Source organism: Mytilus galloprovincialis, chromosome 4, assembly GCF_965363235.1.
Source record: "Mytilus galloprovincialis chromosome 4, xbMytGall1.hap1.1, whole genome shotgun sequence".
Classification (NCBI taxonomy): Eukaryota; Metazoa; Mollusca; class Bivalvia; order Mytilida; family Mytilidae; genus Mytilus; species Mytilus galloprovincialis.
The window spans coordinates 85,086,470-85,099,153 of record NC_134841.1 but is presented as its reverse complement, the minus strand read 5'-3'; the positions used below and the strand labels follow the sequence as shown (position 1 = coordinate 85,099,153).

Genomic DNA, 12,684 nt, shown 5'->3' with positions numbered 1-12,684 from the left:
CATATTTGCTTTAAAAATATGATAATAATAGTACACGGTATGTATTTTGTCTTTAGGAGCAATGTTCTACGAAATACTGACCCCTGGTATGTTCAACTTATTGTCAAGCGGCAAATAATCTTGTCCTCATTTCCTTCATTTTTATCGTATTTTCTTCGCACATCGCAAACTTGATAGAAATAAAACGAGGAAGTAGTCATGAGCCTGTAATTCAGTGGTTGACGTTTGTTTATGTGTTACATATTTGTTTTTCGTTCATTTTTTATGTAAAAAGGGCCGCTAGTTTTCTCGTTTGAATTGTTTTACATTGTCATATCGGGGCCTTTTATAGCTGACAATGCGGTATAGGATAGTGGATTCATCGACCGAATTATATGTACATATACAAATTCATGTCTAGTATATTTGTATTTTTGCTATGTTGTATGTAATGTGTTATTTTCTTAATTTTCATGTATGTCATCAATCTAATAGGGGTATAACAGCATATTATTTCAATAAACTTATGATTCAATAGTTGTTTTGTGTATATATCCGTACAACATAATATGTCGTTGCATTTAGATCTATTCAGCTAGAAAACTTCTCGCTTTTTTCGTTAGGTTAGTACCTGCACTGAACATGAATTAGGCCGTTAGTTTTCTCGTTTGAATTGTTTTACATTGTCATTTCGGGGCCTTTTATAGCTGACTATGTGGAATGGGCTTAGGCTAGCTAATTGTTGAAGGCCGTACGGTGACCTATAGTTGTTAATGTCTGTCATTTTGGTCTCTTGTGAACAGTTGTCTCATTGGCAATCATACCACATCTTCTTTATTATATGTTTTTTTTTTTATTACGAATCAAATGGTAAAAATATATTGCATCAAACAGCTATATATATATTAACGGCATGCCACGACGAATTTTTATGAAATAAAAAAGAACATAATCAATTGTAGTTTTTCTCATTTAAAACAGATCATTCACCAATAAATGTTATTTCAATATTTATCTTTGTATAACTTAAGCAGGGGGTCTTTCACAAATAACTTCCAACACCATTAAGTGTCGTCATAGCATGGATTTTATCTACCAAATATTTGCATAAATCTATAAATCCGGTAATAATTCGTTATCTGACATTATTTGTTTTGTATTTTCCATTGTTTGTTTATTTCTGTATGTCAATTTGGTAAATATTTTAACTTTATTATCAATAAATTTGGATTCCGTATGATGCAAAAGACTCGGAATAGACTGAAGGTCTTGACATACTTTGCATGAATGTGCCAAATATGCTCGCAAGACGAAATGAGCTTAAGAATCTTTTGCTAAGTTGCATATGCATTTAACCTGGGAAGACAAGTTATGAAATAAATAAAACCTTTTATTATCGATATACAAATGTGTAATAATTCTGAATATTATGAACTATTTGCGACTGGACGTTGAGCGGAAAACATTCAATACATTACAAGCGAAAAAGTAAAGATAATCCGGATAGTATTTCTAAATGGTGTTCGTGTTAAATGCTTCCATAAGTGAATATCTGTAAGCATAGATCGGGATATCTTTTTTATGATAATTGAAAACTTGCTACTATTGCATAGATTTTTGAAATGATAAAACAAAATTCAAAATTGCACATTCAAAATTTATCTCGACTTTACTATGTCATATAGATCTACTAGTATAGTTATATGTTTTCACCAGGTACACTAAGATCTGAACAAAGTTTGTGCAATGAATACTTGTATGGGTATACACAAGCCTACTAGCCATATACTATTTACAACAAGAAAAAACATGAACGGCAGCTATACATAAGGTTCTTGATGAGATTTGAAGAAAAGAGATTTGTGACTAAAAACTAAGAATACATTGTATAATGTATTAGCCCAAATAATAAAGTGAAGGGACTCATTGGGTGCTAAACTATTAAGTAAAATAACAAAATACCGAACTCCAAGGGAAAATCAAAACGGGAAATGCTTAGAGATGCCTATCCAATATCCAGACTTGGAAATGAATATTAATTTTAATCATACGTCTTTGATTGAGCAAGCACATGCTACAAATAACCAAAAAACATATATAGAGGCAAATAAAGTAACAATCGTATAAACCTGAATGGTATCTTTGATGAGTTTTTTTTTTTACAAGACAGACATCAAAACAATACATCAAGTTATAATTCGACAGGACCCCTCCCCACCCCACCCCCTTTACACACACACACACACACACACACACTAAAAAACAAAGAAAAAAGCTGCGGATACCTAAGCAAGAGCTATTGAATAACTACCATCAATACCAAATTATTCAATTTACAAAAACATGAAAACGTGTCAAATAAACACTGCCAGGGTCCTGAATTGGATCATGCAGACACATGAAAACATTGCTTGCTTAAATTAGTTTGTTTTAATTTTAACCACTCCGTAAAAAGGCGCAAAGAACTTTCAAAAGGTACATTAAAGATAAAACAATTTAAATCAATATTTAAAAAGTCTAATATAACATAGATATAAAAAACACAAGCACAAACAGAATAACATTAAACAATATTGTTCCGTTTCAAAGTACGAGCGCATGTTACCTAAAGCAAGCTCAACATGCTGATAAAAAATAAAGCCATTCAACTAAGAAACTGATTTTTCTCTCTCAATGTGAGAATCTACTGTATGTGTCCTCTCATTCAAAGGTAATTGAAAGAATAGACGATACTGTTTGATTTATACATATTCAAAAGATACCAGCATTCAAACCAATACAAATCGGTGATATTGTTGGCTTTTTTCAAAACTACCTCTACCCTTTTTTATTGGGAAAATATGCATAATTTTCATCAAATTGGGAAATTTAGAATAAATCATAAATTTGTCTGAAACTTCATTTTACTTTCAAGAGTCAAACCCTGCTTTGAAATAACACCCCTTTTTGTCAGTGATGATACACAAATAGACCCTCAAATCTGCACATATAGTAATTTTATGCATGAAAAATGTATAAATGAGTGTTTTTCAGTTTGAATTCATGCACAATTACTACTGAGACTACACTGTTTGGGAAAAAAGTTGTCTTTTTGGGAATAATTTAAGCCATTTTTTTTTTAAATTGGGATTTTTCTCCAGGAGAAAAAGCCTTTATTCTCCATTAATTTAAGGCAAACAATATCACTGCAAATGGGTATAAAGAATAAAATCAAATATGATTTTGTTTGCTTATCATTCTTTTTAAATTTTTTTAACGCCTATCTGTATAATGAATGAATTTCAATGCTAACCACTTATGTCACAATTTATAAAAGCTGTAAGTAGTACTTCATCGAACGAGTGAAATTTAATCTTTATACATTAGCAATAGGGGAAATTCGTCTAATTGCGGACACTTTTGCTAATATTGAGCATATTAAATGAATTGAAAAATATTAATAAGAGTATTTGATAAATGAAAATATAGAACTTAAAATTATCTCCTAGAATGTCGTCATTCAAAATTGATTATACCTACTAAATATTGACATTTATTGGTAAGACTGGTAATTATTTCTTTGTTATATTTGTCCTTTCAATTAAGCACCATTAAATCTCGTTAAATATTTAAACCTGTGGTCATTTCAGATGCCCGACAATGCAGCTAATTGATATAGACACATAAACACAATATATTGACAATTCACTTTGCGCAGCCTGTTGTCATTTTAATGACGCACATGACTTATTTCTCGTAACACAGATTAATACTGTTAGATAAGCAATATCAGAGCAAATGTGAAGTTTAATAAGAGCGGTTTGGAATTTCTCTGTCTCTGAATCTTTTAGGTGCTGGTCGCAAATATCTACAATCTTTCAATTCGTCCCATTCTTCGTCGGTAATCGGTGGAGGAGGGGGTCTATACGAGAGGTCTTGTTTGCCTAGAGGATATGTTTTAGTACTATAGACAGACGGCAGCATGATTGGTGGAAGTTTTAAAGGTCTTCTGTAACACTTTGGTTCCGGGCTCTGAAGTCCAAAAGCATCGGCGTCGTCTTTCTCCATACCGTTTTCTTGCGACAAGACTGGTAAAACTGATTTACTAGAAAGCACGGAAGATCCAATATCTTCATTCTGCGAGCTCTGTCTTGACAATTGCTTTTTTGTTTTATCAAGAGAATAAATTGTTCCTATTTCACCATTTGGTAATACAATAGAAGCTTGAAGTCCGTTTTCACTTTGTTGTCTTTTGAATATTGATGCCGTCTTTAAATCTTGTTTGGATTCCACAGAAACTAGACGTTTTAAAAGTCGCATTTTAAATTTCGTTGGTGAAAGGTAAACGATATTTTCTGCACTGTCTGAATAGTTTTGGTCAGACACAGCTGGCATAGGAGCTAGCACTTGGTTTGAAGTCAATTCCATTCAATCCGTCCTCAGATTTTATCACTTTATTCCTAAGGTCAAGAGCTTTATATCTCTAAATGTTTATATAATCAAAATTGTAAAAGTACAACTTTTAAAGATTCATGATCACAAATTGTCACGAGTCCTCAATATAATTTTCAATAAAACAATCCAATTTATCAACCATAAATGTTATATCCTGAATTTTTATTGATGTCTCATGGGGTCTCAGCACTTAAAATTCTTTATGTAACAAGCGTTGTCCAAACTATTCAAATACATACTATGATGAAATCGTTTCTATTTCGTTGTTGATATACAGGCTTCTAGCAACAGTAACAGTCAATCTTAATGTTCCTCCCTACTAAGTTAACTTCTTCATTGTGAGCAGTTTAATTGGATACAATTAAAAGTACAGTAGAAATCGGTAGAGTGTCTTTATCGTAAATTTTCTCCTGCCTTACCTTGATACAATCCTTGCTTATATCAATATATATTATTGTTCCGTGCTTTATATAGCCCTCCAGGGTTGCTAATTTCACCAATAAACCGATCACATCACACAGTACGTCCTTGTTTAGAAACACAGGTGCCCGAATTAAATTATATTAAAATTGATACGTCAGTCATCGTCGCTCAATTTAACTTTATGACACATTTAATCAGTTTTAAAACTTAATATTATTTTACAACTGTTTTTAAAAATCCATTTCAACAATCTATATTTGAGATTTATTGACTTTTTCTTTTAAATTAAACTAAAAATATCACGCTACATGAAAATTATAAAGCCACACAAATTAATGATTTCGAACAGTAAACAGTGAACGTGTTGGCAGCAAAGAGGATATTCACAGTCCAGTCTCGAACCTTATCAAATATTGATTAAGAAAGTTTGCTGACCCTAACTTGGGTTATATTTATGTATTTTCCGAAATTTGTTGACCCTGTAATCAATAATACTTCTACATATCTGTTGTTTTCTCATAAACAATTCATCCTCTTTTATACTGCAATACCCGGTATTATATTCATTGCAACACCGAAGCAACATTTACGTCACAGCAAAATCAATTTACAGACTCCAACATATGAAATTAAATGCAGTCTGGACATTATTTAAATACATGCATTCTAAAAGTAAATATTGTATCTATGAAGAGACAAGTTGTTCCAACATCAGTGCAGCTCTTAGTTAGAACATGTCGTCGGGGAAAACGAGGTTGACTATAATAGAACTCGATTATGAAAATTATGAAAATGCACATTCTAATATACCTGAAATCGAATCGTTGATCATAGTAGCTTAGCTTGAACATTATTTCTAGTGAGTTAAAGGAAATCAAGGACCACAATACTGCTTGGGAGGGTACGATTCATAGGAAGATTTTGTATTCAAAAAAAGATTTTTTTAGATGCTAAAAGATAAATTATTTTTGTTTGTTTTCTTAACGTTCAGTGGCAAATATTTTATGAATATTTAATGGTGGAATAAATCCACAGTACATTGAGCAGTAGGAGGTTCTTGAAACAAATGTTGGCAAGTGAAAATTCGACAGAAAAGAGGACATGTTAGATAGTGGCAGTAATACTGCCCTGCAATATGTTAACTATGCACTCATTAACTAAATTGACAGATAGTGTATTCGACTCTCTACACGATTGCCAGTGTGGATTTAATGTTCAACTCGGACAATAAACATAAGCGTTTGTATAAGTACATGTCCCATAGGCCTGAAAATGCAAAGCACCCCACTGTTTGACGGACGTCGAAAGCAATAAGTCGAAGATAACTTACGACAAACATAATTTAGCAACGCGAACTATACAAAAAAAACACGAATTTGTTAGCAGATACGTTGGTTGAATGCATGTTTTGCTCAACTAGTGGTACCGATCGTTTTGCTCAAGGTAATATTTGAATAAGATATAAAGTTCGGTGATGCCATAAATTTTGGAAAGAATACAGGGTTGTGGCAACAACACTTTAAACATTCTTGGCCATATGTGACAATAATAATCAAATTAAGATGTCGCCAATAAAAAAAGTGATTATTATTGAGAACCATTGGTTCGGCAGCTTCATTGGAAGCAGCAATTCTTTATGACGATAACCATTATAAGAAAAACAAGCTGTTGATTATTGTGAGGAGTGGTAGATTAATGACCTGGACTTCAAATGAGGGTCTCGCACGTGGGGTGTAGATAATTGTTTCAACCGGGAGTTGTATCCTCCATATGCATATTCAGGTGCATAAAAATGTGTTGAATTTAACAATGAAATGAAAACAAAGGGAAATGTTTATCTTATGTCAATTTATATGCAAGTCAAGATATCCTTTAAGTCAAGTTCAAAACTATATTTTCGCTCAACATTGTCACTGAACTTCAGTTATTCAGTAAGATAACAGTATATATAATGGGAAATGTGAAGTAGACAGCGCTACTTTACCATATTTTTTTCGTGAAGCCTGTTTATGATTTATTCAATTGTATGAAATCTGCATCATACGAATAAAAGAACGAGTGGGTGGTAAATAGGAGCCCAGATTGTTGTTGTGACCATATTCATTTAACGATCCCAATCTACTAAATAGTATTATCTATGTTTTCGGTTACACGCCATTATTCCGACAGCCCATTAGTCCGACAGCCCATTGGTCCGACAACCCATTAATCCGACAACCCAATAGTCCGACAACCCATTGCTCCGACAACCCATTGCTCCGACAGCCCAATGCTCCGACAACCCATAAGTCCGACACTTATCAAGTCAAGTATCAGGGTATTAGGGTAAAACAAAATTTGTCTGTCTGTATTATTACGTTTAAATGTGTAATCACATGTTTTAAAAAATCACTCCGTATATATAAAATAAGGCTTAGATAGTTCGAATACTTTAAATATACTCAATTCGAAATCTGTATATAGAATAGAACAGAAAGAATATTTCATTTTCCAAATTAAAGGGTCTATAAAGAGCATATAAATCAAGAACAACCAGTGATGGTGCGAGCTACTGATGATTCCAAAATTTCTCTGTTGAGTTATGAATCTGAAAAAGCATCACGCAGTATAGCTGACTTATATCAACCTTGAAACCAAATTTCAGAAATCATTGTATTGTAGTTCCTGAGAACAATGTGACGAACATTTTTAACTTGGCTGTCATGTGAAAAGTGTTCGGTAAACAGGAAGTTGTTGACAATGAATCTGAAAACGCATCAAACGATATAGCCGACTTCAATAAACCTTTCAGAAATCCTTGTATTATAGTTCATGAAAAAAATGCAACGAAAATATTCATGGGACGGACGGATGAACTGACTGACTAACTGACGGACGGACGGTTGGACGGATGGACAGACAGAGGCAAAACAGTAAGCCCCCGCTTTTTCGAAGCGGCGGTATAATGATTGGGTCAACATTAAGACTTTACAATACTAATATGATATAATTATCTTTATAGCAACATAAGCCTCAGTCACAATCGGAGCCAAAACAAAATAGAAAAAAAAACCCTCAACTAACACATTGGTATCAAATAACGGTCCTTATCAAGACATGCACTATATAATTCAAAAGAACTAACAATATAATCATCATTTTCCCCCCTTACTAGTAAAGTTTTCTTGTGTTATTAAACATCGAAAATTTATTTAACTTTTAAAGTTCTGACATGTGCTAGATAGATGCTAAAAGAGTTCCTCCCGCAAATAATTATGAAGTGAGCATTCGATTGAAAAATGACGGTCATCATCAACTTTATCAGCTATACAATACATGATATGAAGTACCTTTCTTAAAATCAATGATATCTAAATATTTTTCTTCTTGAACACAATCTTTAAATGAAAAATAAGTGTCAAGTTTGCCATAAAACACATAATGTACTAAGTTTTTACAATTAGACAATTTGACAAGGACACAAGAAGGACAAGAATGTCGCACATTGTCTTAGATTTCTTACCAGTCAAACTGCGTTGACTGTATATTTCTATGTCATATACAGTCACTGACCCGATATCACTTTTCCTCATGACTATTTAAGTAGAAGACTCAGTTACCGAAATGTTCTTGTCAGTCATATTTGTCTTAATACGACCGCAAAACTTTTTTGGGGGATCTTATAATGGTATGATGTCGTCGTCTGTGTCGTCTGTTTCGAGGGTAAGGACTGAGCAGTTGAAATAAGCATGTGTTTCAACTCCAATATAATGAGACAAATATCCCGCATGGAAAGAATGATTGGAATCAAAACGGATAACCCCAAATATTAAAGAGAGCCGGGTTGTTTTTTTAGAGAAAAATTACCCATACACACAAGACAGATGAATTGTCAGAATAATGGGCTGTCGGAGTAATGGGCTGTCGGAATAGTGGGCTGTCGGAGTAATGGGCTGTCGGAATAATGGGCTGTCGGAGTAATGGGCTGTCGGAATAATGGTTGTCGGTCTAATGGGATGTCACCATGTTTTCCTTCCCTTTTTTATTTTTGGAGCGAAAAAACGTTGATGAGACGGTTGCTTCATTGTTAACGGGGTTATAACAGGTTAAGGTTCTTGAGAAACTTGGGTCAAAATCCTAATAAGGCATATATTTGAAAAATAAAAGTATTACATCATAGTGAATATACATATGCACTTTTCTTATTTTTGGAGAGAAAAAACGTTGATGAGACGGTTGCTTCATTGTTAATGGCATTATAACAGGTTAAGGTTCTTGAGAAACTTTGGGTCAAAATCCTAATAAGGCATATATTTGAAAAATAAAAGTATTACATCATAGTGCATATGCACTTAGTTTCCTGTTGAAGTAACCACAACCTCGTGCCTATTCCCTTTATTTGTCTTCGTGCTATTGTGTTTCTTTGGTTGATTGACTGTTGACGTGAGTCGGTAATTATGTATCCCGTATTGGAGTTTTTGACGTTTGACATTCCTGGTGCGTCTGGATCTTGGTGTGAGATTCAGACACAGAAGGTTTTTACAGAGGTGCTTCCAATTTATTTCCATTGTATTGTGTTTTACTTAGTTTGAACTTTATATTAAATGTACTATCAACTACAAAAACGATTGTCGGTGTTGTTGTCAACATACAATAAGCTACAAAATCTTTTTGTTGACGTCTTTGTCAAATTTAATATTATAAACTACAGAAGCGGTTTTTTTTTTTGCGTCTTTTTCTATTAGTTATAGTAAGGTTTTAAATTCTTTTCGTCAGTTGTGTTGTATAGTTACAAGGTTTAAGCTGCTTGATCCCAGTTGCTATCGACTTTGCTGTTCGTGTCGGTTTCGGGATCCCACCAAAATCATGTCGGTATATATATATATAACGAAATTACATTTGTATATGTAACTGACAAACAAGTGGGATGTTTTACTAGATATGATAGGTTTTTTTTTTTAATTAAGGCCATGTTTACGATGTGTTCTTATGTTGTATTGTTGTGCTATTGTGCTTAGGTTAGGGAAAGGGTATCAAGCGCTTACAAACATGTTTCACAACGCAAAGTTCTATGTTATTCTTTTGTTTTATTGTTGAAGGTCGCCCTCTAATTGCTTACTTTTACTTCAATTGAACTCTCTGTTGTCTCATTGGTAATCATCCCTTTTATATTTATACTCATATATATATACTAATATATGAAAACTGTTGTTTCTTATTTGTGTTTGTAACTATGTATACTGTATTGTTTATTATATTTGTAAAATAATATTATAATGATATTATATTATGGTCCTTGTGAGCCCATTTTATGGAAATAAAGCATCTTCTTCTTCTATATTAAATTTACAAAAACTTAAGAGATCAGTGACACAAAATCTGTGTTAAAATCCTAATCTGGCCCGAATAAATAAAAAAGTTTCACTACAAAATTAACCATAACAAGAAAGAAGAATATACACTATTCATATTACTTTTATTTATCTTACCATGACATTAAATACAATAACAATGTTCAAATTACAATATTTGGCACTTTGGAAATCTAAACAAATATAGCACTATAGTTCACTTCAATCACTTGAGATACAGACAAAATCAGAACGAATGATGTCCAAGTTGCGGAGAACTTCGGTCAAACGAAGTACTGTATGGAGAGTTGTAGTATCCTGGAACAATGGCAGACGGTGATTTACGAGCTGAGAACGCTGACATCTGATGTGGCGACATCATGTGTGGTGCTCCAATAAAACCTGGAAGTTGTAACATATTTGTTCCGCTGATGTTGTGTGGAGGAGGACATGGCATTCCCATAGCAACAAGTTGAGCAATATCAACGCCACCTGTTGGTAACAAAAATGATCTTGACTGGTCGTCATCCCTTTGTTGTCGCTTTTCCTTCATTCTCCTGTTTTGAAACCAGGTTTTTACCTAAAAAAGAAAACAATAATAATTATTATGTACAACGATGTCATTTTAAAAATATAAAAATTAACATATAGGCATTATTTTCAATCTCAATTCGATCTTATTTGATCGCTTAATTTAATTGCTACTAACAGTACTAATTGTTTGTTTCATTTTGTTCGTCTAGACAGTGGTACTTGTAATTTAATAAAATATGCAAGTGGAGGCATATACAGACTTCATAAATCTTAGTTAAGAATTCATTAGACATTTAGATCTATATACATGTATCGATTACATCTTAATATTAAAAAATAAGATCGGATACTTTATTAAATTAAGCACCTTAATTAGGCTATTGTCCGATCCATTTACGAATAATATTTGCGCATCAAATGAAATTCCCGAAGCTACTTACTTGTTGATCAGAAAGCATAAGCTTTTCTGCAAGAACACTGCGCTCGCTGGCTGGAAGGTACTTCTGTGTATGGTATCTCTTTTCCAAATCACAAATTTGTTCTGTTGTGAAGGCTGTACGGGCTTTCTTTCTCCTTCCAGATGCGTCAGAGCCATCTTCAGAATCTACAAAAAAAAGCATTACCATTAAGATAAAGATATTTTTCTCTTGATCTAAACAATTTTGGTTAAGGTTACTGAGTGTCAGTTTGCAGTAAATAATTAATTATGCATTTGTTTTATTGGTTTGCAGTTAGAAACATATGCAATTTTAAATTCTTTTAACTATATAACCAATTTCGAAGATTATTATGCAATTTTTGCGTATCAAGTCTATTTAAATCTAAATCAAACAATTTCACTTATTTTCTCCTTGTATAGCTTAATTATATCAAACTTAGCACGTGAGAATTTCAATTGTAAAATATATACATGTTCTACATAATTCGCATGTAAAATAATGTCAAATATTCATATTTGAGGAAAATATCATGTTCATATTAGACTATGGTCATTTAACTCCCCATTTTTTAATTAAGTATAGGTCCTTTTCTAGCTATGGCTCTTATGCGCTTTATCAATGTTTCAAATTGATTTAAAAATAATTATGTTATTCCCAAAAAAGACATAGACATTTTCTTTATATTGTTGTATAATAAGTAATCTCGCATTTTTGCCGGCAATTTCAAATGTTTAAAATTCCATGTGCAGACGACTGCTTTGACGCATGCACGTACGTACAATAGCAGTGCACTTTTAAAAAATGAATTCTAAAGTGATTTTTTTTACAATGGAAATGCTGTGATACATACCAGAAATGAATGCACCAAATGATTCAGAACTCTCTTCACTAGTTGATTTAGATCTGCTTGAAGTGGTACTCTCTGTGTCCGAGACTTCAGAATGGTTCCTTTTTCTTTTGGAATTCGTCTTTGGTGTGCTCATGGATGGAATAACAGTTGCTTGCAGCTTGACTGGAGTGTAGTTATCCAGAAGCTGGAGTCGTGGTGCAAATCCAATTGGCGGCAAGTTTGGAAATGTCAACGGTACTTCTGGAAAACTCTCTTCTCTACTGCTTTTCGCCAGATTCTCAATGGTAAACGCCATTCTCTGTGGTTTCTGATTTACCAACATTTTTGTTTGAATTTTCTGTCTGTTAGTGTGAAGCTTTTCCAAGAACAATTTTGAATGTGAGTGATTTATGCCAAATCGGGTATATATACCAGGGGTAATTAATCTGATCACTTTTATAAACACCGTTTAGGTGAATTTGACACATATGTATTTTCTATTAGTCCCTAATGAGAGGGGTGTTAATCTTTCTATTGTTCACCCTGCGAGGACAAGTTGGCTGTCATCAGTCACCCGTAACATGTTGTTTTTGCTAAATACCATGCTATTCATTAATTATAGAAACTGCATAATAATTATTTACAATTATAGGAATGTTTTCTCAGTTGGGATTAAGTTTGACTGATAATACCAAGCTATCATCTGTTCCCCCAA

General features: G+C 33.1%; 2 protein-coding genes across 2 annotated transcripts; both read right to left on the bottom strand.

Moving 5' to 3' along the window:
- Positions 1-1,348: 1,348 nt before the first annotated feature.
- Positions 1,349-4,979, bottom strand: LOC143073215 (uncharacterized). The gene has a single exon (XM_076248577.1). It carries the CDS (start codon positions 4,384-4,386, stop codon positions 3,766-3,768), a length of 621 nt encoding a protein of 206 aa, XP_076104692.1. The 5' UTR covers positions 4,387-4,979; the 3' UTR covers positions 1,349-3,765.
- A 5,293-nt stretch (positions 4,980-10,272) lies between these two features.
- LOC143070803 (uncharacterized) lies at positions 10,273-12,390 on the bottom strand. The gene is made up of 3 exons (XM_076244942.1): positions 11,991-12,390; positions 11,141-11,304; positions 10,273-10,746 (listed from the first exon to the last, which is right to left on the bottom strand). Exons 1-3 carry the CDS (start codon positions 12,310-12,312, stop codon positions 10,414-10,416), a joined length of 819 nt encoding a protein of 272 aa, XP_076101057.1. The 5' UTR covers positions 12,313-12,390; the 3' UTR covers positions 10,273-10,413.
- Positions 12,391-12,684: the final 294 nt, after the last annotated feature.

What these genes read in the sequence shown, in the direction of transcription:
- LOC143070803 (XM_076244942.1), bottom strand. Translation starts at nt 12,312, where the DNA reads ATGTTGGTAAATCAGAAACCACAGAGAATGGCGTTTACCATTGAGAAT. An exon ending in ATTTGGTGCATTCATTTCTG is followed by an intron (nt 11,305 to 11,990) that starts GTATGTATCACA and finishes TTTTTTTTGTAG; the next exon opens with ATTCTGAAGATGGCTCTGAC. An exon ending in TTATGCTTTCTGATCAACAA is followed by an intron (nt 10,747 to 11,140) that starts GTAAGTAGCTTC and finishes TTTCTTTTTTAG; the next exon opens with GTAAAAACCTGGTTTCAAAA.
- LOC143073215 (XM_076248577.1), bottom strand. Translation starts at nt 4,386, where the DNA reads ATGGAATTGACTTCAAACCAAGTGCTAGCTCCTATGCCAGCTGTGTCT.